Source organism: Melanostigma gelatinosum, assembly GCF_949748355.1.
Source record: "Melanostigma gelatinosum genome assembly, chromosome: 9".
Taxonomy (NCBI): domain Eukaryota; kingdom Metazoa; phylum Chordata; class Actinopteri; order Perciformes; family Zoarcidae; genus Melanostigma; species Melanostigma gelatinosum.
Window position 1 is genome coordinate 5,307,703 of NC_136642.1, and position 27,266 is coordinate 5,334,968.

The 27,266-nt window shown below is 42.8% G+C and overlaps 1 protein-coding gene across 1 annotated transcript; it reads right to left on the reverse strand.

The window, feature by feature from the left end:
- ntrk1 (neurotrophic tyrosine kinase, receptor, type 1) lies at positions 1 to 27,213 on the reverse strand (the record flags this gene model as incomplete). Its single annotated transcript, XM_079274919.1, has 17 exons — positions 1 to 186; positions 2,770 to 2,928; positions 3,618 to 3,858; positions 7,222 to 7,394; positions 8,631 to 8,761; positions 9,367 to 9,522; positions 10,681 to 10,783; positions 10,897 to 10,955; positions 11,047 to 11,064; positions 11,837 to 12,169; positions 14,369 to 14,507; positions 14,855 to 15,000; positions 15,667 to 15,821; positions 17,088 to 17,156; positions 20,172 to 20,243; positions 21,445 to 21,519; positions 27,017 to 27,213. 17 exons carry the CDS (start codon positions 27,211 to 27,213, stop codon positions 1 to 3), a joined length of 2,412 nt encoding a protein of 803 aa, XP_079131045.1.
- Between the last annotated feature and the right edge of the window lie 53 nt (positions 27,214 to 27,266).

Below are 27,266 nucleotides of genomic sequence, written 5' to 3' on the forward strand. Positions count from 1 at the left end.
TTAGCCCAGGATATCCAGGTACACCGGCGGGTGCTTGACCAGGGCCAGCAGGCGGCTGTGGATGTCCTTGATGACCATCCTCTGCTGGGGCTCTCTCTGCCAGCAGCCCTGCATCAGCATGTACACGTCCTTCGGGCAGGTGCGTGGCCTTTCCAGTTCCCGTCCCTGCGTGATGCATTCGATGGCCTGTTCAAAAACAATGTTATATTAACAGGATGTACAGTAACGTGTCAGTTCAACTTCATAGCTCAGCTCTCCGGCGATTAACTCACAAAGAATATAGATTTACAGAAGTACAGCTGAGGCTGATGGGAATCACAAACTAAAGAACTGGACCAACAGTAACTTTGACCAGATGATGGCGCTAGATCAAAGATCAAGGGATCAATGTTTGTGCAGCTCAACCTCTGGGGACCATGAACGCCGGAACCAAAATTTCATGTCAATCAATCTAGTTGTTGTATGTCAAATTAAAAACTAAAATGTCAACGTCATGGTGGCTAATTCTCAGTGTGCTAAAATGAATTCAGAGAGACAAAGGATCATCACGGATGAACATTTTTTACAGATAGGTGTCCATTAGCGGAGACCTCGGGGACAAATGAGAGCAGCCAAAATATGAATAACCCTCAGCTGAGACACTAATGGCTCCGATGGCTCATGAGTTCACGCGCTCAGTGAATAAATCACTGTCGAGGATGGGAGAGCGGGTTTCGCTGCGCTCTCCATTTGAAGGGGTACTGACTCAATCTCTTCCCCATTGTTAACCTTGGCCCGGTCCAATGAACAGAAGCGTCCTGTCAGCGCTCAGCCAATTCACACCCAAATGGTCAGTCAGCCGCGCGGCTCGGCACGCAGACGCACGGCGGACGCCCCAAAATGCCGGCTGACGCCACTGCAGAATCAGTGTTTTGGGATGATTTATCGCCGCCACTGCGTGTTTAGGCAACATGATAATTTCACCTGACCCTCATGGGCCTGAGACAGATTAGGTTAACAAGGTTATGGCTCATTGGCACTGGGCAAAAATGAGAGCCAATGAGATTAGAATTGAGTGCCGGGGAAAAGTGATCTACCCTTCTCTTGAAAGGAGAGAGGGTTTGGGCCTTTAATAGCACCGCTGTGGTCGCAATGGAGTCCCACTTCTCGGTGCTCGAGCTGAAAAGGCTAGACTGGACTGCCCTTAATTACTATGAATTTATTGATTAGTTTACGAGCGTAGAGACATAAAGAACTTCAGCAACATATGCTCTGAAGTATCCACGACTTCAATGAAAAGGTTTTGTTCTGTAACTCTGAACTATGTGAAAGCACTAAAGCCTTTCAGGCAGCCGTATTCAGGATATAGATAATTTAACATATTTCAGTCGATTTAAAGCGGCTACAATCACCATTTATGTATCAAATGACAATGTTTTAGCAATGTGACAATGTGAAAGGGGTGACTCATAGTGAAGAACATACAGACAGTTATCAATCTATCGCTGCCCTCAGCTTTACGGAGCTTTACAGTTATTTATGTGTCATGTAGCTGTCGGACCCTCAGCTTTACAGTTTTTACTCACGCTCAGAGTTTTTTTCATTGAAAAAGCCAAAGAAACTAAGCTAACTTAGTTAGCTTAACCAACTAACCAAAGTAAAAAGGTTTGCCTACCAATGCCTCTGAAGCTCACGCAATAAACAAGTTGTATCCATCTGTTTAGTCTGTACAACATTAAGTGTAGAAACAAAAAGGTTTTGATTTTACGGAGGGTATCAGTCGGCTAGTTTTCTAGTGCTGTAGAAGTACAACAGCGGTCGTACAGTGATGGAGAAAAACAGCAACAAATCCTGCAGGTGACTTAGTAAGACGCTATCCAACAATTTTGAAGTGCTAAAAGAGAAACGATCGCACAAGATAATTCCTTTTAGTTTCATCGGTCTACTTTAAAAGGACAGTTCACCCACATCACAAAAAAAGTATCGAATCACGAGCCAGGCAGATCGTTCCACTTTCATTTGTCGAGGTTTGGAGATTCAATTCAATTACCCCATGCCAAGATGTATCCTGATGTCTGACAGGAAGTCTGAACTTGAGGTGCCAACTTAAGTCCGAGAAGTGAAAGACTAAAGAGCAGAGAGAAAACACTCAAATAAAGACTTTCACTGGACTGCAACTATGCAAAATACTGACAAATCCATGAACAGAGTCTCTCAACAGTCTGAGGTCAGATATGTCTCGATCAGCACCATGATTGAACTACTGCCTCAAGGTTGTTTGCCTCCAGTCAGTTGCAGTTTACCTCAACGTCTGTCCAAAACGTCATCAATCATCATCTCATCCTATTATTAACATAATAATTAGCATATTAATTATTGAGCTATGGCCAAACACGTGTTTTTTGCGAGGTCACAGTGACCTTTGACCACCAAATTCCAATCACTTCATCCTTGAGTCCAAGTGGACGATTGAGCCAGATTTGAAGAATTTCCCCCAAGGAGTTCCGGAGATATCGCGATCACAAGGACGGGACGGACAGACGGACAACCCACAAACATCGTGCCTCCAGCCCCGGCTGCCTGAGGCGCCTGGGACAGTTCCAGATGTCTCAAAAAACTGGACAAATAAAACCCGATCTGCTGAGCTCGACACCACAAAAGGTGAGTAAGAAACATGTCTTTTTTTTAAACTGACCCTTTAAATGAGACATGTCTGTCTTTTGGTGGAAATGTTTCCTGGCCACAACAAAGCAGATCAAAGTTGGTGACAAACTGTTCATTCCAACCCACCTCGCTGTTGGACAGCTGGTACCAGGGCTGTTTGCCGTAGGTGAAGATCTCCCAGAGGACCACGCCGAAGCTCCAGATGTCGCTCTCCGTGGTGAACTTCCTGTACATGATGCTCTCCGGGGGCATCCAGCGGATCGGCAGCATCGTACGTCCGCCCACCTTAGGAGGAAGACGGGGAAATGTAATGTTTCATCGTTGCTGCATAATGGAAGTCTCAAGGTGAGCATTTAACCACTTTACTTTGTTGATTAAATTCAAACAAAAATACAATGTTTTGAGTAACACAGTTATAAGCAAATGTCAAACTGATTATTATGGAAGCCCATTTACACCACTGTCATTATAATGACAAGCTATGTCAAAATAATGATTTAATGTCTAAAAACTCAAAATAATGAATGAGTTTCTCAGAATAAGAACTTGATATGTCTAAAATAATGATTTAATGTCTCAAAATAACGAGTTAGCGTCTCAATATAATTGGAAATCTTATGATAATATAATATTGAGGTGGTCAGTCATTATTTTGAGATGCTAACTCAGTATTTTGGGATTGTTGATCATTACAATGTCTCACAGGGTCCTTTTTTCACCACAGTAGTGGAAATGGCCTTCTGTATATTTTATATAACGCAGACAATCTGGACAATAAGTGTTTTAACATCCGCAATAGCTTCAATTCATAGTTTAAAGAAAAATAGGCCCAAATCCACCAAAAGCTAAATGATTCACAAACATTAGGGCAGAGTGGAAAGTTTTTTTTTTTTTTACAATTTGGCTGAAGCAATACTTAAAGACAGACAAAAGAAAACATAACTTTCTCGTCTTTATCTTTTTCAGCCACTTACCCGATAGTAATCTGTGCTGTAGATGTCTCGGGACATGCCAAAGTCTCCGATTTTCACCACCATGCCCTCCCCCACCAGACAGTTGCGGGTTGCCAGGTCGCGGTGGACGAAGTGCAGCGATGCCAGGTAGACCATGCCCGAGGCGATCTGGGAGGCGATGTGCAGCATCTGAGGCAGAGTGAGCTGACCCAGCGGGAGCATCTTGGTCTCCTCCAGGATACGAGCGTCGGGGCCGTGAGCTCTACAGGGGACACGCCAGGAACATGTGAGTGCTTTTTGGATCGAAGCTGCTTGATTCCACATCTGTTTTTCTTCCAGATTATTGAAATGGGGGGTTTTGTGCTTTATTAAACAGATGACAGGGAAATATGTGCGATGATAAGAAGTATTTAGATCCTTTACTCAAGTAAATGTAGACATATAACAATGTGGAAATACGCACTTAAGAGTCCTGCTTACACAATCCTGCTCAAGTTTGTTGTTTGCTGGGGTTGACTTTTGCACTACTGTTCTTCACCTAGTCAGATAATTCAACACTATTCTATTTCATTGTATATACTGTGCATTTTTGTTGTTCTATCTTATATGTTCTATATTCTGATATTTCATTTGTCCTACTCTGTTATTCTATTGTGCATTTTTTTAATGCTTAATATTTTTGGTTACTCTGCTACTTGCTAATTGGTGTGTCTTGCTGCTGTAACATACAAATTTCCCCCTGGGGATAAATAAAGTACATATCTATCCATCCATCCATCCCTCCCTCCCTCCCTCCCTCCCTCTCTCCCCCCCCCTCTCTCCCTCTCTCTCTCTCTCTCTCTCTCTCTCTCTCTCTCTCTCTCTCTCTCTCTCTCTCTCTCTCTTTCTCAGTCCTTAATGTCCTTAAAGTCTCAAAGTAAATGTACACATTCTGGATTTCCACCAGTTGACCCAGAGTGTATCAGTTACACCCTGACAATTTCATTTCGGCCACTAAACTGCCACGAGGATTGTCTTGTCACGCACTAATTGTGACATAAAAGTGAATCACTCAATTTTTAGCGAGAGCACAAATACAGCATTACCAATATCTTAAATTTTTTTAATTTTTCTATAGCTCAGTTGCACATTTGTCACTACAAAAAAAACAACAACTATTCGTTTCTCTTTTAGCACTTCAAAATTGTTGGATAGCGTCTTACTAAGTCACCTGCAGGATTTGTTGCTGTTTTTCTCCATCACTGTACGACCGCTGTTGTACTTCTACAGCACTAGAAAACTAGCCGACTGATACCCTCCGTAAAACAACAACTATCTAAGCAGTGTAGTATTTTATTTACATGTAAAACCTAGTTGGTCTTAATTATAACAATAGAAAAACGGTGGAAAAATAGATTCTTAAATCTAGAAAATACTTGATAATTGAGTGAGCCGTTTTTAATGAGGACTCAGCTTGTCCATAATGTGCTATTTGTAATTTCTGAAGTAAGATATGTTTGTAGTGGTCCGATTTTTATGCCAGTTTCAATAAATGTTGTACATTTTTGATTGGTAGATGCCAGAATAGAATATTTCCCGTCCGCTGCGCAGTGCAAAGGGGTTACGTTACGATCACACATATTTCCATTTGTAAAGAACAGGACATGTTGGCCTCTGCTATTCTTCTCTGCCTCTATTGGCTGTTCACATTAATGAAATGCTGAGATTGGGCTCCCGGTATGTTGGTAACTATGGCATCAACCGTGGGTGACCTGACGGACAATGACCTCAGCATGCAATCTGCAGATTGAAACATTTCTGACATACATGAACTCTCGAGGGCATTACAGACGTGGTCGGCCTGACCACGCCATAATAAAGCCGCTTAACAGGGACGGTTAATAGAAAACATAAGGCTTGTAATATGCCTACAATTGATTTGCAATAATGCAATTCGGAGATGCGGAGCACATTGACTCTCGTGGATCATAAACACCCACTCTCACGTCCGACTCCAGCCTAAATGAGCAAATCCCAGATGATGTGTCTCCATCCATCCTAATATCTCTCCTCTCCACTTTGTCCCCTCCTTACAAAGGAAGTTGTCTATACAATCACTATTAGTTTAAAAGGCAGGTGGCAGGGTGGGAAAGCAGCTGCATTGTGGGGGCCCTCAGTCGTTTCACCCATTCTGTCTGCTGGAAATGCGATTTCCATCCATTGGTGAACATATATCTCAGGCAAAATCTGTGTGCGTGCGTGTGTGTGTGTGTGTGTGTGTTTCATTCCCAATCTGTCTCCCGTGGAGGACACCTGGCAGACAGCATCAACTGCGTCTGCTCTAATAGTCAGATGGTTTCCCAGGTGCCAAAGAGAGCTCTAATAGGTCAACCCAGTCTCAGTCCTCAGTGACTCCTTCAGCTCCCTCCGAAGGTTTCTGAACTTGTTGCGATTCGATTCAAACGACACATTTTAAAACCCGTCCGTCACCACGTTACGAAAAAATTAGAGTTGTTGCTATGATGCTCTTCTTGAGACATCACGTCTAGAAGTACAACTGCTGAATCAGATTATTTACTGCGTCCATCAGTGTTCAAATCTTCTGTGACAGACAGGTGACATGAGCTGCCAGTGGGGGAAAAAAGGAGGAGGAAAAAGTAATTCATGGCTGATATTATCTAGGGCCACAGATCATCTAAAGCTCTTGTAAATAGGACTTTAGAGACTTTAAGAGACGGAGGAAAAGCAGCAGCATCAAACTATTAGTCTACACAGTGACCACTTCCACAGCCGCCGTCTTTCATGTACTTAAACACACATAATCCACAGACACGCTGAGTGACCACCGGAGCCACACAGGCCACCGAGGTCAGCTGAGTGGGTTCAACCTTTAAGCACACGTCAGGTTTGACTGACAGTGAAGTATCACTGCAGCTCCCAGTGTCGTTAAATAACCAGAGGCACTTATTGGTGTGGCTGAGAAAACAGATTCAGACTTTGAACAGTTGCGGGTTCAATGCCTTGCTCAAGGACACTAAAGCTGTTGTTGAGGGAAAGGAGGAAGACGTTAATTCATGGAGATCACTGGAAGTCCAAAAAGGACAATTAGTCCACTGGTCTTTTTCGGAAAAGCGCAGGTGTAAGTCAGGCTGCCACTAACGGCCATCTTCATTACCCCTTAAGTTCAATTTGGGATCATTATTCATATCTTTCACTGTCATTTTTATATTTTATGATGAATTGGTTGGTCTATGAAATTATGTAAAATAGCAAAAAATGTCCACATCCTGAAGCCAAAGATATTTTAACTGTTTGTTTTGTCAGACCAATAGTTTAAAACCCAAAGATATAATAAAAGACTTCTAGATGCTCATCGACTCGTTTTGGCAATAAATAAAAAGCTATGGATGGATATTTTATTGATCGATTTATTGTTTCTGCTCGAGTGTAAATACTTAATGATGATTGCTCCATTTCCAATTGAGCTGCTGGCTCACATTCAGCATGCATAAGCCTGCCTGATCTATTCTATAAGGGCAGCGTCGCCGCATCACGCGCTCAACGCCGCCCAGGACGGTTGTGATTGGTTCAAAGAAATACAACTGTGCTGAAATTGAACTCGAGCATCACGAGCAGGTCTGCTTACCTGAGAAATCGGTTGAGGTCTCCGTGCCTCATGTATTCGAACACCATGGCCAGCGGCTCTCCGTCGGTACAGACGCCGTAGAATCGCACAATGTGCTGGTGTTGGAGCACCGTCAGCAGCTCCGCCTCCCTCTGGAAGTCCTGGCGGGTCGACTCGTTGGCGTCCTTTAGAGTCTGTGACCACACGAGGGGGGGGGGGCATTTACATGAAGTTGCTGGTTACTGGGCTTATAAATCAAAGTGGGCCTCTTAAATCAACTACATTAAAAGCAGTGCTAACAGAGCTGCGGGAGGATTTGTGTGTCGCGCTCGGCCCAGAATTCCTTGCTACGCCCCTGCTTATGAGTGATGATGTGTTGCAATAAAAGCACAGATTAATGGGAAGATGAACTCGAGCAGAGCCGGATTGACCCTCTTGCTTTTATTCGCTGTGGTTTGCATTAACCTGTTGTAACATGAGCTGTGTATTAAACCACCTGGCTGTCCTCCATAAAGCCATCTCACTCTGAAACCGCAGGATGCTATTTCAGTGCACGGAGGATTTAAGAGTAAGTGCCGTGTGTTTACTTTAACTCTTGTTGGTGTGGTATCAAGTAGCATTTTGAAAGAGTACTTTCAGCTTTTTTGAGTGTTCATTTTGTCTTTATTAGATAGTGGACAGCAGAGAGCTGACAGGAAAAGAGGGGAGAGAGATGGGGGCGTGTAACAAAGGTCCCAAACTGGACTCTGCAAAATGTGACTTGTTTTAAGTACGGAAAGTGTTGCAGTTAATACAGATAAAAAAGTAACTGGCTGCTGCTTCAATATAGCATTTTTTCCTGTTTTTCTCTTTTGTTTAATGAGGGAATAAAACCACTTCAAAGCGAGGGTAGGTCATGAATTTTAGAATTTTTGTTTACATCCCGACAGCAATCAATCAATCTAACTATGAAGCACAACATCTCTGTCTGTGTGTTCTTTGCATACCTCGAGAAGCGCTCATCCGACCTACTTCTCACTTGGTGTGTGTATTGCTTGGGACCCCATGGAGTGTTTTGTATAATTTGGTGCAATTTGGACACGCAACATTTTCAATATAAATAAACTTTGATAATGTTCATAATGTATATGATGTTCAACGTTCATAATGTTCAACGTTCATAATGATAATTTTTTTGGGGGGAGTGGCTTTGGAAGGAGGCCTGAAGGGACGGCCTGTCTGTGTTGCTGACTTTCTCGCTATTTAGCGGCTTGTTGAGCTGGTGCTGCTGGCTACTTTCATTGGAAAACAATGGCAACACAGGGCTGAGTTTTTCAGTTGGCTCCTTTCAAAATCGAACTTACTCTTCCTGTTTTCTCCAATGTTGCGGACGCCAGCTTTAATAGTGAAAGTGCCGTTGAGATGGTGAACAATGATGCCCATTCACTCACCTTGATGGCCACCAGCATCTTGTCACTGTCGGGGCTGAGGTTGGCACACTCTGCCAGGTAGACTTTGCCAAACGCTCCTTCACCCAGCTCCCACTTCAACACGATGTCCTGCCGTTTAACATGCTGGACGCCTGAACATTAAGACACAGAAAAGGTTTCAAAATCTTGGTGGAATGTGTTTCTGTTTGCAACAAACTGGCAAAGATTTCACTCCTTCAGTTTATTTTTTTGTCCCTTATTAATTAAACCCATCTTATTCTGTCATTTTTTAATTAGCAGACAAAAACAACAACATATTGCAGATATTAATAAAAAGAAATAACAGACAGTGACCAAAACACCCCACTTGAAAAAGTGTTTGTATCAGAATCAGAAACGGTTTATTGCCAAGTACGATATGCATGCAAGGAATGTGGCTTAGCGATTGGTGCGTGACAATAATCAGCGCAATAGTAAAAAACATCATTTAAAAATATAAAATAAAATGTGTTAAACAAAAAACACATTAAGAGTATCTTAAAGCAAGTATGTTATTGAAGTGCCATGTGTATATTTGAAGAGAACAGTTGTGCAAGGATGTGTAACTTTAGGTAATTGTCCTGGAGATGTAAGTGCCGAGTCAGTAAGTGAAAAACACTGAAATGTCGTTGTATTTCAGGAAAAATCATAAGTATGTATGCTGTGACGAACCATCAAACATCATCAGAGTGGAAACAAGTTCAGCAATAACACTCACACATGTCTTTCTCCTTGATGATGCCGCAGAAGTATTGTGGATTCTCTACGAAGCTGGATAAACCAGAGTCTTCATCTGAGGAAGGCGGGCTGCTTCCAAAGTTCATGAAACGAAGCGACACAGCCAGGTCATCCTCAGTTCCCAAAACTGATGACCCTAATGACACGGGGAAGAGATGCAAACAAGAGGGATTCAAAACTGAGGGGTGCGTAACACCTAATCAGCCTCCAACCACTTGGCCATCCGAAGAAAATTCAGAACTCATTTTTCCCCACCGAGGAATCAACGCCGCCACCAGCTAGGCTGCACATTTGTCGGTGCCGTGGTGACAGATGATGACAAGCTCTAATAATCACCATTATCAACCATGCAGCAATCAGGACGCATTGAACTGAAAAACGGGGGGAAGGAAGCCTGAATGGTTCGCAACCCCTGACTACAGTAAGTATTAAAAGCCAAACAAGTGGGGCCCAAATTGTAAAACCCCACTCAGCAAGGCAAACCACAGAACCCCTAGAGTCCAGCACGGTAGAAAATGGAACAACAAAGAGAGAGCACAGAAGCGATTGAGGAAAGGAAAGAGGGAGCAGGGCCCACTTAGGCAATCAGGCCCACTTAGGCACTTTTCGATTGAGAAGGGTAGATGTGTGTGTGAGTGTTGTTGGGGGGGGGGTCAAAGTGGAGCTATATCACGTCTAGCTGTTCCTCCATCCATCCTCTTTCATGGCCCTCACCATGTGGCAGTGGCCAAGGGAGGTTTCTGCCGCCATTCTCATGCAGTAATTAAGGCACTTTAGCCCGGCCGACACAGCGGCTGCCCGTGTGCAAAGTTACAGCTCAGTGGAAATCCTATATTAGTCGCTCTCTGCTGCAGACTGCCTTCTGAGAGCCTGACAGAACCATGGGCGATGTGGAACAATAACTCGGTAGAGCGTTTTGACTCTGGCTCATTCCAGTTCGCATGTACGACTCTAATGCCTGTGTGTTAACGATGGAGCTAGAACTGGGGGGGGGGGGGGGGGTTGATTAGCTTAGCTTAGCACCAAGACTTGAAGCCGGGGGAACAGCTAGCCTGGCTCCTTCCAAAGCTCGAAAGCAAAATAAAAGTTCCAAAATAGTGACAGGAAGTTACATTTCTGATGTATTAGTGAGATTAGTGAGCACCTGTTGCTACATATAATTGATTTAAAGGAATAGTTCGACATTTTAGGAAACATCTGCTTCTCATCCAGCTAAATAGTCAAATTATTCCTTTCATCAACTGGCGGCTGAATTATGCGTGCAGTGAATTAAATAATTTATGTTTCAACTTACGGTGAATACCAAACTTGGAATTCTGGCCACACTTGTTAATAACCAGAATCATGATGAGAAGGAAAGTGCAGGCAAACACAGCAAGACCCACAGCCACAGACACCTGTTCAAACAAAGACAGATTTACAGTCACACTCAGTCGCATCACTGACGGTCTGATAACTAACACCAACTGATCGTCATATTTGTAGCGGGAATGTCGACGCACGGACGTACCACAAACACTCGACTCTCCGGGTTCTCGGTGACGTCCATGTTTGATTTGTTTGTCGGAACTGAGGGGCAGGAATGAGATTTGTTTAGACGGACTGCTCATCAAGTCTATGCAGTGTTGAGGAGACATGCTGGGAGAGGATAGTTACTTACTTGGATTCATATCAGGGACTGGCGTGAGGGAAGCGAGAACACAAACACAGTTATGGACACACATTAAAGAGAACCGAAGAAGCAAACGGTGATATTAAAGGGTGCACTGAAAAAAATGTAGCAACTTATCAAACACACGCACACACGCACTGTTTCAATATTGAACCTTTAGCTGATGAATACAAATTGGTTATTTTCCAATTATTATTTTCTATAGAAATAGTGAATAACGTTTTTTTTTAATGCAGTGGTCAATTTTGAGATTTTGGGCTATTTTGCTTCCATAACATGACTTCTTTCAGACATGTATCTATGCAATCGATCTTTAGGGCAGAATATGACATTTGGTGGTGATTATTAATTCATTTTTATTTCTATACTTTACTTGAGGGAGCAAATAGAAACTAATGTTTAGTAATTGGTAGTAAATGAGTGTGTATTAGTGTTAAGCTGCTCAACAGCTGGTTCAGAGTTAATCAGGAATGACCCAGATCTCTAAGAGCTAATCATGTTTCATGAACTTATAACTATCTATATTGTCCTCAATGCAGACTTGTTCAGGAACATTTCCTTTATTTTTCATCCATTGCTTTGTAACCACTCTGTGTTTTGAGGACCTTGTTGAAAGATGTTGCAGATTAATCAGTGTTTCAACACAAGCCGTGTTGAAGAAGATAGTCAGATAGATTCCTCTTTTAGCTGCCCTAATGGCCTCCTCTGCTCATTATGGGATATGCTGCTCGGAAAAACAATAACCTTCTGCGGCTCCAAAACACTTTCAGGAACTCACCTGGAAATATCCCCTCAGGATCGAGCGGGTCGAACGGGTTGTTCATAAACATCCCGATGGCCGTGGCCTCATCTCTTCCCAGTTTGTTCTGCACGATCAGAGTGTAGTTGCCGTTGTTCATGTGGGTGGGCTTGTTGAGGAAGAGGCATCCGTGTTTCACTGATCCGTCACCCGAGTCGGGGATGAGCTGGGTGTACATGAAGATGCTCTGTTTGAGTTCGTTGCCATTGTAGCGCCAGGAGATGGTTGGTTCAGGGTTGCCATCCACGACGAAGGGGAAACACCAGTGGTGCTGCTGCACGGCGTCCCTCAGGTAGATGATTCTGACTGGAACTGATGGGAGATGTTTTGAGAGTTCACGGGCAGTAGGTGATTGGGAAAGTGCTTCCTTTGCTCCTGACTTTGTGTTTCTTATTTGGAATGTCAACTTGCAAAGAAAAGACTTAAAATGAATAGTGTGTAAACAGATGGAAACAGCTGGCCTGGTTCTGTCCAAAGGTAGCAACACGGTCCTTAAATGGATCTATTTAGTAAGCAATTAATCGGTTTTCGGTTTGTTGCTTTTACATCACTGTACATTAAATGCATTTAGGTTTTGGGGTTCGTATGACAAAGTTAAGACGTCTCGTTGAGCTCTAGGAAACTAATGAGAATGTTTTCTCTTACTATTTATTGAGATTTCAAAAACCAAGTGATTAATCAATCAATTGAGAAAATATCGTTAATTTAAGTAAAAAAGTTGTTTCCCTCTGAAGGGTAGTGAAGTGGAAGTACAAAGTAGCAAAAAAAATTAAATAATAATAAAAGTACTTTGCACTGGCCATTGCCAATAAATCAAAACATGATTACGGAGATGGTCCTTTAAATGCACAAGCCTACAGACAACAATTGGATGCTGAATCTGCACCTTCATCATGTGCAAGTCGACAGTTGGTAAAGCGTCCTAAAGGTTCCTCTCTGAGTTTCCATGAATCAATGCTCTCCATCTGAACATCGAACCTGTGCTGACCTGCTATGAATAATGAATCCCGGTCGTCGTCGTGGCCCCGACCACAACAGCTACCTGGAAGCTGCGCAGGACGTGAGGTTACAGGAAATGGCCTCGTCTAGATCGAACACGGACTCTCAAGTGCAGAGACCCCTCACAAGTCTACAGCTCTTAACCCATGACCCAGCCTCAGAAAGTGCTGTGCTCAGGGGATACTGAGGTCTTTTTCATCCAGACCCCGCTGAGGTCCGTTGTACTGGGTGAAAATTAGCACCGTGATTCACATTTAACTAATCATCCATTAGCGACCCCTACTAAACTTACACCAGCTATTTCACTGCAGGGGATACAAGGAGGGCTAGCATTGTGTTTAGTGAGCCTTGCCAGCTCTCACTGGAGGATTTTAGACAATGAACATTTTCAGGAAATACACAAAATGATTCAGTCCAGCCAGATTCACAGTTAACCTGAACCTTTCGATGCAAAATATTAACTTTTGTGACAATGGATATTTAGAACGCTTGTGCTCTGAATCCACCTTTTTACTTTAAATGACATCGCAAAAAAAGACTCATGCTCTTTTATGAAAGGGAAGCCACACGAGCGCCATGAATCAATGGCACAGAGAGCCACTCAGCAGTAAACACCCACTGTTCAGGGAGGTAATTAAGAGTAATTAAAGGGCTAGCGGTTAACGAGTGTCCGTCCACCAGGGGGGCTGATGTTGATAGATTAGCTGCACTAACGCATTTACAGACTGCCAATCACTGCGGATGAAGCGGTTTTCCGGAGTAGGAGGGAAAAGTCCATTAGCACAGGCTCCAAATCAGATCTTAGCACGGCTTATCAGCCACATTTTCCTGACGTTCATTATCTGTCCCTCGATGCTCGTGCATTTGGCCTCAGCTGATTGGCGCCCCCGCTCTTTTTTTGCCTTTATTTTCTAATGAGTGTCACAGAGTTGGTGATAGACGATATTGTTTGGGCAGTATTTTTTCAGTAATGTATCGCTAATGCATCTGACAGCGTTTTTCCGTGGGACCGCTGGGTGCTGTCATTCCTCCGTGTTGCTCGACTCGGAGATGCGCTAATGCATCTGAATGGCGAAAACAACAGCAAGCCTCCTGGGTCAAGCTGCAACTGTAGTTTAGAAGTACAGTGTGAATGTGAATTGAAGGAGTTCTTTAAGAGCGAGGAGAGAGGTAAGCGCACTCTCTTTTGTCCTCTCATTGTATCCCTCCTTCACATGGCTAGCCATACCTGCAGCACTCCACTCATACTATTGTAACACTTCTCGCCAGTCGCCAGAGTGAGAGGCAGATGACAAAGAGCTCCATTAGAAGCGTCACGGGTACATGCTCGTGCTTGTGGAGGGGGCATTTAGATGAAATCAGGAGTGCATTTTTCCTTTCTCAGGCTGTCCACCCTGCCTGCACTTGAAAAATGGCCCCAGTGTGCCCTCGCCCTAACCTCCATTAAGCCCCGACGACTTGCTTTGAGCCCGTGAGCTTTCGAGAGTGTGGTTTTATTTTGCAGGCACTTACACTCAATGTCCAATTGCACCATCTCCTCCCCGGGCCCGGCTTGGTTCTCGGCCTCACAAGTCAGGTTGTGCAGGTTGTCGTTGGATGAAGCGTTGGTGAGGAAAAGGACCAGCTCTAATGTGGAGCCCCAGATTCTCTCCTGTCAGCAGTCAACGGTGCAGACAAAGAGCAGAGGAGGTTAATGCAGCCCGGTCACAACTGCATATAAATCACTTAGAGGGATACGGGTTAGAGGGGTGAAATGGGATCCAATTTACTATACTGTAGATCAATAGATTACAGAAGCCAACTGAACTTTATTTAAACGGCTTTAAGCTGCAGTTTGTCTAAAGAGCTTTACAGCACAGTGAGAAAAGCAGAAAATAAAGGAAACTGTGAAATGAAATCTACACACAGACACGTGGCCTCAGACAAATACAGCCAGCAATAGATAGCAAATGATGTTTTGTTAATGTATGTTTACATTTACTGAATTTACTTCACTACCTGGGTAAAGAAGCGAGAGCGGAGCTCATCAGTCCGCCATCTCACATTGGGAGTTGGACTTCCTGTCACTTGACATGCAAATGTCAGGTTGCCTCCTTCCTGAATCTTTGAATCTTTGAAGGGGACAATAATCACCTCAGGCAGACCTGAGAGCAGCAGAGGAGACGGCAATGAGAACGGGTCGCTAATGCGATGGTACGACTGAGTGAAGACAGCCAAGCCTTTTAAAAAAATAATTTCTTCCTTTCTTTTGGCAGTTCAGAGAAACGGCGCCGCAGGGCCAAAAACTCTCTCATATGTTTCCTGGCAACAAGATGTTCCCGCTCTATGCGATTAAAACGGCAACGCTGGCGAACCAATTTCTTCCCTGCATTTCACTGCACCTGCTCTTTGAAGGCATTGATATGCAGAAGTGGATGACAAATGGTTATTATTTTTTTTTCCTTTTCAACAGGATGAAGCTGTGTTCTTTTGACATCTTCTTAGCACCACATGAGAGGGAGACTTATGTCATGAACTTTACATTAAAATATAACAATATTCTCTCCAGATATGTTTTAAGATGTAGAAAAATACAGAATGAAATTGTGTCTCATGTGTTTTTCCAAAAACAACATCATTTTTTTATTTAATTACCGAATTAAAATTCCTACTTTTCTGTCATTGAAAAAAATCCAGAATCGATGAATATGCAAACATTTTTTGGCCTTGATCTCTGGTTGGAACATTTTGCACATCTTACTGTTGACATGCAGTATTACTGATAACATTCTATAACATCAGTGCAAAAATAAAGTCTGGAAGCCACTCACTGCAGTTATCTATCACCAAAGAGTTGAGCGGTACTTCTTGATCGTCGGAGAAACAAGACAGCATCTGGTTGTCCACGTCGCCGCGTTCATTCCGCTGCCACTGCTGGAGCCAGTGGAGGTCACATGAGCAAACGAGAGGGTTGTCCCTCAAAACCCTGAGGAGCAAACGCAGCGAAAGTCATCTCTGCTGGCGACAAGTTCAATTTCTAATTCCTTCTTCGTCAACAACACACAAGGAAGAACTTCAACCGTGACACATTATTAATAAGATAAATAGGAGAAACGAATGAATGGGTTGTTTTGTTTTTCATCGCAGACATGCTCGTTTTATGTAAAAGCATAACAGTATTGGCTTCTTTTATTATATTAACACTTACGGAGCACTTTTAAAAACCACTAACAATTAAAAGAATAAGAAACTTTTGCAATATTGAAGAATCCTTGAAGAATTTTACCTTTTTAGATGGAAAATAACCTTTTGTTCCTTCTAACTTTAAATTCTTCATAATGATTATATTTTTCTATAGCTTTCAATAGCTATGCGCAGTATGGTGAAAAGGGGGATGCTTTGCACTGATAAGTCAATCACTTTGTAAAAGGCAGCAATAGCTGCTCTTACAATAGCTAATTATGTTCACCCGTGAATTAACCTCTGGGAAATTGTTGGTGAAAGCACAATGCTATATGACCACGAGAACACTGAAAGGCCTCCCGACCGAGAGATTACTCTTAAGATTTAGCACATCATAAAAGCCTCCTTCTCACAGTTTGTCTTTTTTTAGAACTAAAAAAACACTGTTGCCCTTGGAGAATTGAAATACAGCAGCAGCAGCAGCAGGATTTCTTGATTATCAAGCTGTGTTAAGTTAGTCAGACTGTGACGCAGGTTTGATATTGGGCTTGACCTTTCAAGTTAAAGTCAGCCGTACCCCCCTATGGCTGTAAAGGTACGGTAGTTCGCTGCTCTGCCATTAACGGTGACAAGGTGCCATCTGCGGCTTGCAACGAACAAAAGGTTAAGAGGAGGCACAACAGGTGAAGCGGGTAAAACATAATCTAAGTAATAGATTTAATCATGGAACTCTAAAGTGCTCTAAAGTGCTATGTTTAAACATGTAAAATGAGGCAACATCTAATGCTAACGTTTGGTGAATTTAGAAGAAATCTACAGCCGCAAATAGGCAAAGTAGTAAATAAACACTGAAATGTATATTTGGGATGTTTCTTTGTCGAAAACTAGCACGCACTCTCAAAATTGACCATGTGCATGAAAATGTTTTTGCTTGTAGTGTCTGGCCGTAATCCTAACCATATGGTGTAAAGTGCTTTGTCAAGTAAGATGAATTCCTCCTTTACAGCCAACTTGACCTCCTGGAAAATCAAAGGTATTTGAATGAATGAGAGAGTTTAAAGGGACTCACAGGTTGAGCAGGGGCAGAAAGTGAAACACCCTCCAGGAGATGTGTTCCAGAGAGTTTGATGCCAGGTTCCTATGAAAAGATGAGAGGAGACACATAATGTGACCAACATTTGTTTTGTTGTCCTATCGCTATTCAGTAGTCAACTTATGCTGCGCACTATTTTATACAGTCTATGGATGTACCTTGTTCAGGAAAGCTTTTTACGTATCGTGCTTAATAGTTAGCATGAGAGGAAAGAACCACCTGACCAGATAAAGAAGTCTGCACATAATCAATAAGGTAACAGTACCTTCACAGTGTATTTGAAATGAGTTTTGTATTCACGCTGTCTGCTCAAATGTTGCTTTGAGAAAAAAGTACAATACATCTTTTAGAAAATAACTTTTGTCAGGCTAAATAAAAGAAGAATGAAAGTAAAAATGGTACTTTCATTGTTTTGCAGTTGAGTCGCAGTGTGATTTGATTGCTCTCTTTCAGAGCGATGCTTACCTGCTTTGAATTACCCTCAGTGGAAAACGTCAATGCATCCAAATGGGTTCTGATCAATTACCTTTGGCAAGTATTTCACACTAGCCAGGGGCCACATTCACAAACAGTTGCAGCACACCTCTCTCCGTGTTTGCTCAGTCTTCAGTACATTAGGTGATTAGTTCAGAGTCACAAACACTTCTCGGAGGAAGGGCGCAGCTCGGCTACGCAGACAACAGTTTCCCCTTTTTGTAGAAAATGTACTGTTTGTGTACAGTGTCGTAGTAAAGTAGTTTTCAGCCATGTTAGCTTCATGGCTCTAGGGATGGCAATGTCAGTCCATCGCTTTGGTCCAGACTGAAATATCTTGACAACTATGAGATGGATTGTCATGAAATGTTGTATGAACGTTCAAGGTCCCTTGAGGATGAATACTCATGAATTTGAACCTGACATTTCTCAAGCGCCACTATGAGGTAGACCTTTGCGGTTTGACATGAAGTGTCTGACCAACTATTTTCTATCATGGGTGGATTGCCAAACTTGGTATACATATTCATGCCTCCACTCAGGATAAATTGAAATCACTTTGGTGATCCCCTGACTTTTCATCTAGCGCCATAATCAGGTCACGATTTTAAGTTCTCCAAAACTTTTGGTTTGGTTTATAACCAAACACCAGACACCGTTGGACACTGACCAAACGTTGGTATTTGACGAGTTGAGGAGTGAGACCGGGATGGCAAAACTGATGCCAATCCCATCAGCCTCAGTTCTAGTTTGTGTTTATGCTAATTGGCACATTGTAAATACTACACATAGACATGGTAGCATTGTCATTGTGAGCATGTTAGCATGCTGCCGTTAGCATTTAGCTTGAAACCGCACTGTGCTTGTGTACACTAAAATAGCTGTGCACTCCAAGATTTCAAAAATATTGAATACAGTCATTAAAAAACATTATTGTAATCCTGTCATGGGTGAATGCTACATATCGTTTTGCCAATCCTCTCAGGGCTCTAAAATATCATCACAGTGCCTCTCAAATGATCCTCAGACAGCCGAAGGACCAGGCTGTAAATGAAGCTCCCCCAGAAGATGACAAAAAGCCACACTGGGGAGCGCCCACATGGAAGCCAATACATATTTAGTCTGGCAGGGCCAAGGGTTCAATTATTTGTTTTCCCTGCTCCCAAAAGTTCATGTCAGATGGGTTAGCCATTGGGGCTTATCTATTACCAGCTCAATTCCTACCCGGGCCCACAGGGGGAGAGCAGAGCCGGGAATAGCAGCTCGTTTTCTTTTGGCCTTTCTTAAGTACTGAATTTAATAAAATATTATAATAGAGGTCCGTGAGGGTTGTGGGTGGAGACGTGAGCAGAAGTAGAAAATGGAAAGTGGTCCAAGCCTCCATGTCCACTGCTTAGTTTGGTTATAGTCTTTCCCTCTTAATCTCAGAAATACATCTGTCACACAGAAGCCCCTATACTCCCCCCAACCCCGGCCCAGCCTCTCCCTCCACAGTGAAGTATTGATTAAGTGATAATGGACCCTTAGTGGAGTGTATTTATTATGCATCAGTTGTCGATAATCCGCCAAAGTGAGCGAGTAAAAGGTGACTGGTGGATGTCTTCTCCAATTTCTCCAGCCCACCCCGCCCAACTCTTCCACCCCCCCCCCCCCACCTCTGTATCTCTGTTCCTCGAAAACACTGCTGTCTTTCAGATAAGCAATGTGGGACATGTCGCACACGCTCAGCAGAACGATGAGGACAAGATGGAGGCGATAAGGGTCAGCTGCTGCTGAATAGACAGATTTGATGGTTCCACCAGATAAGTCTTCGTGGTTTTATTAATTGTTGGGCCTGGCGTGAGAGGCCAAACTGATCACAAATGTAAAGGCCGAAAGAAATGACATCATGTGACTTTTAGAAATAATGAGTGAAAACTCAGGCTGCCTGCTAATTTGTTTTGTAGATGATTGTTGAAAAAGGAGGCGGGTATTATTGAATATGTATTTACTGTTCTACGATAAAATATGTTTCTATGGTACAGTATTTGGCACATTTATTAGTATTAAAAATATAACATAACAGCTGAAGTAATTGATTTTTCAGCTGGTAAAGATTACGTTCACCATTGATTAATCTGCTTCAATCTTCAGGTTAGTTTATTGATGAATCAAACAGTGAAAAATGCAAATCACAATTCCCCAGACCCCAATGTCTTGAAATTCCCTGTTCGTTTCAAAACCCCAAATTATGAAATTGATAAACACTCATATGAGAGAAACTGGAACTAATACTGAAGTATGCTAATTTGTCTGTTACAATTTGTTACAAAACAGCTGGATGTTATATTTTACATGACACCCATCGAGAAAGACGACTTCTAATAAATGCAATTTGTGGTTTACAAATGAGCTCAGACATTTACCAGACCCGTGGATGAGTAACAACCATTTGAACGAGCGATTGAGTCACTGTGATTTTGAGAAATGCAGCAATATTAAAGGTCCGGCTGAGCACTGACTGACAGCGACAAATAGGCTGACCCACATACAGGTCAGAACATGACACGCGGATGACAATCCTTTTGTATTGACAAGGACACTTACACATACTGGAGCTTGAGGTTGCGCTGGAAGGCATTGGCAGAGATGAGCCTCAGCTTACACAATGTGACCGTGCTGGAGAGCGGGAGAAAGCACAACAAACATGGGAAGACGGTTTGTTTAGACTGAAATAAAGCACTTACACAACGCCGGTAATCAAATAGAGTGTGAGTTAAATAAATGCAGGAGTTGCATTATTGTCATTATTCATTAATTAACCTGGTAATATTATTTTCTCAAATAATCAATAAATTGTTCGCTCTGTGAAGTGTCGGAAATCATGTGAATAAACCCCAAATTGACAAACTCGCAAATATCTTCAATTCGCTTTTTGTAGAGACGCTCCCAATTGACAGGTTAAAACCTCTTTTTCCTTAAAAAGGGACTTAAAAGATGAATCTACCATTAAAATAATTACCCATACATGTTTTGTCGATTCAACTAATCGATTAATTGACTGAATGTTTCAGATCTATCTAACAGCTTCTTATCGAACTGACTTTTATCTTTCTGAGACAAACTCGTTGTCCTCACTGAGGTCACGAGAGTTGTTTTTACAGACGGAACTACCTTCAGATACTTTTTCAGATGGCGGACAAGCGTGTGTGGACACCGCATACTCAGACTTTTGTGGACCTTTTGTGTGGAGCTGTTTTTCATGGTTTGTTCAAGGCCACTTCTATTTCAGGAAAATCTGGTTTCCACAGCGTACGGTGATATTTTTTCGGACAACATAGTGTGCATCCAACCTCTTAGAAACCCTTCCAGCAAACTGTTTATTGTCCAATCAGAGCTCAGCAACCCTAACCAGGCACGGAGAGCTTTGGATTTCGCCATGTTGAAAGTGGTGTGTACGAGGCTGTAGTAAGGGCAATTTGCTTTAATTGGAAAGAGGGTTTGGAGTAAATGTAAAAGAAAAATACAAGCATCAGTGTTATGAATGGATTCAACTTTTTTCAACCTTCCATCTGAAATTAATGGACTGATTGTTTGAAAAATGACTAAGAGCTTTGAGGGTTAAATCTACCTTCTCGTTGTAAAAAGACGCATACTGTCTGTGCTGTGCCGGAGCAGAAAGCTTGATCGGCATAGCAACAGTAAGTAAAGGGGGGGGGTTACTGAGCGGCCAGTTGTATGGAGTTACATAATGTATTGAGAATTGTGGACACAACAAACAGTATTCAGTACATTGCATTGAAACAGTATTACAACATGTAACATGAGGTAACATGAAATAGTGTTTAAATATTGTCTCAGTGAGAAAAGCATTACTTACAGGTTCTTCAGCTCTCTGTAGTTAGCGAGATCAATTTCTGTTATATTCTCCAGGGCTGCTTGGTTTTCTATGTAACTGATTAATAAAGGAGAGAGTAAGAGATAAAGAGAGAGAGAGAGAGAGAGAGAGAGAAGCAAGGTAAATACATACATTTTGTTGTGACCTTCATCCTGTTGCGGTGTAGATATAGAATCTAGACACTGAATGAAAATAAATGACACAAACCACTTACAGAGTTTCAGAAAGAAGGGAATGAGTTCCTTCTTTAGGGACACACAAAAGAATGATGAAGAGGAGTTTATCATCGTTCGTGTTCATCATTTAGGGCGTTCCAACCAGACAACAAGAAGACCGATTGGCCTTTTTTCTTTTTTTTTTTAAGGCAGTTTTGTACCCAAGAGAGTGAACCAGAGAAATATAGTGACGATGATAATCCTCAAAACACTGAATGTGACCAAAGAGGCTGAATTGAGTCACCTGTGTAACCTTTGTGTCAATACGCAGCAGCCAATTACTGCAAACTATTGGCCTCAGTTAAAAGGTGTTATTATTGAGAGTTGGGAGAAAGAACAGGAAAGACTGGGAGTGAGCGGGGATCTGAAACAATGGCATCAAAGAAGGAGGGCAGCATTCAAATTTAACCCCCACTGACATGTCTGACTTCCCCGACATCCACCGAACAAACGGATAACAAAACCAACCGCCAGCCACAGAGCTCGTATCAGAACTTAATCAATTGCTCATGTGGAAAAAAAAAAAGCATAATGCCTTAAGAGACGCCGGGTAGACGAGACTGATGGGAAATTCTCCTCAGTTAGTAATTTTCCACTTTTCCAGACAGCCTACCTCAGAATAACTAGTGAGCTGTGGATCAATTCAGCACTCAATGCAAGGACAGACAGCTCTTTTCATGGGAAGTATGAATAGATGGCTTGATCGGACCCACCAAGGATCTCGCCAGCGCAAACTGTCTGCCCCGTTCTCCTCCACCTCTCACTCCACCCGATACATGGACGTCGTCCATTTAGCCCAGAAGTACTCTTCATTAACACGATTCAAATACGGAAGGATACGTGCATGTATTCAGCCCTCTCTTGAACACATATCCTTGGGAAAGCGTAATAAAAACAAATTATGAAAAATAACCTCATTTTATTTTTAGACGACCCCAATGGAAGATTGAAAAAATAGAAATGCATCAACTTTGAAGATTAGCAATACATAACATATTTTTAAAGCAAATAAACTAAGCAGGAAGTACTTAAAGGTGCTTCAGGCAAAACAAAGAGCATGTTGTCTCTTGACAGCTCTCAACATGGCGACAGATGAGCCGCCGGCTAATAGTTAACGTCGCAAACAGCGCTAACGGTACAAACGACGGCAGCAGCGCTGCAGTGTTAACCTGAGGGGGGATAGGAGGCTGGGCGCTACGCTTCTGGGATGATGCCGTCGGTTGGGACAGTTGTTATCAGCTGTTACCGGCGTATGAGAGGAGCGCAGAATGCCGACCACGAGCTCACCAGTGGGGCACGCTCACGTGCACTAACATGCACTGACTGGGGGAGAGCAACTTCATGTCTACATTACACCAATATATCTTCGCTTTGCAAATAGTCGCTGGCTGTTATATTGATGCTCTGAATATATATAGAACCTTTCAAGGTTAGTTTGTTGGAATAGAACCTGAGGGCAACAACTTATTCAGCGTTGATTGTCTGTCCCGCCCCGATTAGTTTCACCTGTCACTCATTAGCTCTGCACTCACCTGTCCTTCACCTTCAGCCTCAGCCTTCATACCAGCCCTGTTCCTCTGCTCTTGGTCAGTTTGATTTTGCGTTGCTGTGTCTGTGTGGAGTTTTGCCTGCCTTTGGGACTTTGACCTGGTAAGACTGTTTGTTTGCTTTATTAAAATATCTTCATTGTGTTAGCCCGTCTCTGAGGCTGCATTTGGGCCCTTCATGACAACACGTTGAGCTCTCAGGGTCACTGTAGTTTGGGTCCCTGAAACAAAGCGCTAAGCTGTTAGCAACATTAGCATGGGCAAGCGGGGAATGAGCTGTGAAAGACCCGGACATTTGCGCTTCATGTGGTTTTGTTTGCATTTAAACAACACCCAAACAGTCCTAATGAAGCACACTAAATGAGCTTTTCAGTATTTCATTTTCAAAAACTGATGCCCATGCATGTTTAAATATAAACTTTGATTATTGTTTGTTTAGTGGAGAATTTTCAATGACAAAAATATTTGAAGTTATTACTTTAAATATGGTGGAAAACAATGCTTTTAAGGTACACTTTGCTGAGACGGCAGGTGCTGAGGACAGTGGACAGCGGGTCATGTGACGTATCAGGACTTTAAAGCACTTTCAATGGTTTCTGTGGGTGCTGTTCTCTAGAAAAAGCATCATCTGTTGCCTCTGGTACTGTCGCTGCCGTTTCTGATGACAGAGAATTGATTAATGATTACATGAAGAAATATATTCTTATGTGTAAAAATCACTTGCAAACTGACTTGAATGCTGTGAAAAAAATGTGAAAGAAGTGTCGTATTTTCCTCTGAAATGTAGTGAAGTAGAAGAATAAAGTGGCATGGATGGATATATAGATACAGTACTTCCATGGGGACAGCTCTTTGTCAAGCAGTTGGCTGAATATAGATTTTTTTTTTTCCCCCCATGGTATTAGTGTTTAGTGCATATGCCAAAAAAAAAAAATACCTGCAGTAATTTCTAGTTGATGACAGCCACTTTCAGCATGTGGCATTGTTTCAACCCTCCAGTCCTCTTTGTCAGCTGCAACACACAAACCTTTTTATTCATGTCTGATTGACCCACACAGCAATAATGTGATTACAGGCCAGGTGGGCCCCAGGATCACCCATCGCCCTTACTTATTGGATTGAGCCAAGTGGGTTGTATATCATCTATTGTTCCTGAGTGGAGGCATTGACTGGCAATTCACAAAATTTAATTTATAACTCGGCGTATGATGAATCTTGGCCCCCGTTCCACAGTTAATGGCCCCTTGTTTGTTCCGCGTATCGGCTGTATTCCCTCGCACTGCCAATTCGGCGAAGTGTTGTTGTTTGCTGGCATGTAGAGCACCGCGGTAAACAGCAGCCGGCGAAAGGCCCGCTCACTTATTGATCGACCGGTTCAGAGAGAATGTCAAGCCTCACCCTGAGCTCTACGGAACATGTTCAGCTGCAGGTACAAGGAAATACCTCTGCGAGAAGAGAGAGGGGGGCGAGGAGAGCGGGCTGTAGGTGAGTAGAGGCAGAAAGCAGCAGTAAATTGACTTGCTCCACTGAAATAGCATTTCACAAACGTAGTTCCTTCTTACCGAGTGATAATTGCTCCGCTCTGTGGACGGGAACAAAGAGAGAACAGCGTGGCGGTGCAGAGAGTGACATTTACTTTTTCCACACTGGAGCTGATGGTGGGTTGCATAATAATACAGCAGCCGTCTGTAAATCACAGGTGGTCAGTTTCTGCATACCTTTTTTCATACAAAGTTTTAAAAAGCCAACGTTAAATGACAGTCATTTGCTGAACACGTGCTGCAGCTGAGTGAGAAGTCTTAGTTCTTCTGAGCCATAAGGAGTTTTGTTCAAACACCTTCCCCGCAGTGACCGCCCGGCCATGAATATGTGTCAATCAAACATGTGGCATGTATGGCTGTAAAGACCGACATCGAACCAGCCTCCAGACCCCAGCAACACGTGAACTTCGGCTTCCTCTGTTGAGCACCAGTTGAACCACAGGACATGAGTTGGGTCAGAACAACCTGAGTGACAAACGCAGGTCGGCAGATCTTTCATAAGAAGTGGAATTTACATGAGAGCCTCAAAGAATTAAAAATTCTTCCTCCAGTCCAGCCGCGTGTATCTTAGATAACAGCATGCGGGTCACCACCATGAATAACAGCAAGGTATTTGTACATGAAATAATTACTTGTTACCCTTAAGAACACAGTACACATGTATCTTGGCTTTTCGTAGAATTTGAAGTCACAAAGTGTATGGAACTGTCACCCCTCTTAAGTCACTTTCCACCACTCAAACCAGTCCGTTGAACCACAGAGAGCACATCTGGTCTCTTCACTATGTCATGCTCTCATGACTTTGTTTGGATCACGATAACCTTTTGTCAGAACACACGATTCGTGTACGGGAAATGTTTGGATACAAATGGGAGTGATTTATTACAATTTGTGTGGCGCGCCCTAATAACTTCCTAAGAATGTTTTAATGAATGGTCTAAACAATAACAAGGTCTTCTATAAGTATTGCTGGACCTCGCCATAGCGGCGTTGCATCATTAGATAAGTTAAAAAGGGTATTTTCCCAACATTTCAGGACTTAAACCTCATCAAACCACACATTCCTGATGAAGCTGATATTTTGAGTGTTCGAAACATAATAAATTACATCTAAAGATGCTTTTTTTTAACTGAATCATCAACTAAGTGCTTAATTTGTTTTGAATACTTAATGTTTTAAAGAAAAGTACAACTTGAAATCAAGATCAAGTTAAAAAAAGAAAACGGAAGAAGGAAGAACTAAAGTCACAGAGTTTATGAACTCTAACATGTTTTTTACCGGACCAAAAGTATATTTCCACACATTCAGGACAGATTTTCCATCTCTTAAACTTGCAGCTATCACAACATCATAAAAAACACCAAGTTTTCAAAGTGAGGTTTCCCACAATACTAAAGAGCTGACAGTGCTCAGATCCTTTAAAGACCCCGAGGCCACACGTTGAGGCACAATGGATAATAGGACATCAGTTCCCGTCACTCTGGGCCAGTTATTGTCAGTAGCAATCCCTAATTGATTTCCAATGACCAGAGTGACAAAATTACTGCCACGCTAATGCATCTCAAGCAGCAGTACATTGACTTTCCATCAAGCTGCCTCTGGACTTGGCTAACGCAAAGAACAACTTCTTCCTACTCTCAACAGATTGTATCAAATAATGAGAGATAAATAAAGCTTTGCGAGACAGATACTCTTGAATCCTTTGCACTTTGGTGAGACGTCATCATTATCTCTTGCTAAACACAACTGGACAAACACTGCTGAGAACAAACTCTCCTCGTGGTGTGAAAACAGACAACAGAAAAGGAGAAATAAACAAATGCATGTCCGCACAAATTGGAAAGCTATCAACCATGAGAAAAGCACTTGTTCTGAGTCAAAGCAATGGAGAGCAACTTTATGGCACAACCTTAAATGAGACCTCTTCGTCCACTGCTTCTATATCACTCAATCGGAAAACTTCACAAATGATTGTAGAGTGATTTCTATGATCACTACATTTTAACGCCTGGACTAGATTAACTCAATTGGACAAAACCCAGAAATATAAGCAATGATGCAGATCGCATATGAAGCCATTGGCAAACTCTGCCATTGAGACCCTCGTAAACAAATGCAACGTCAGCCAAAGACTGATAACATGAACACAAGCAGACAAAATCAAGCTTTGCAAACCACCGATATCGAGGCGTCTGATGAACTCATGCTGATTCAGAGACGCATGCAAAGCAGGTGGCCCATCATACTCACATCTCTGTCACGTTCTCGCTCTCCTGCGGGGCCAGTGCCGGGACGCTGACGATGCCATTGGGCTCCAGGCACTGCAGCATGGCAAAAGAGCACCGGCAAGCCACCGGGCAGCCTCCCAAGGCGGGTGCCGGCGCCAGGCTGAGCAGGGCGAGCACCAGGGGCAAGAGAAGTGGCGGGGCCCGCGGTGCCAGAGCCATGCTCAAAGGAGGATCTTCTCGGCACCAGCGGGAGAGGCTTGGCTGCTGGCAGT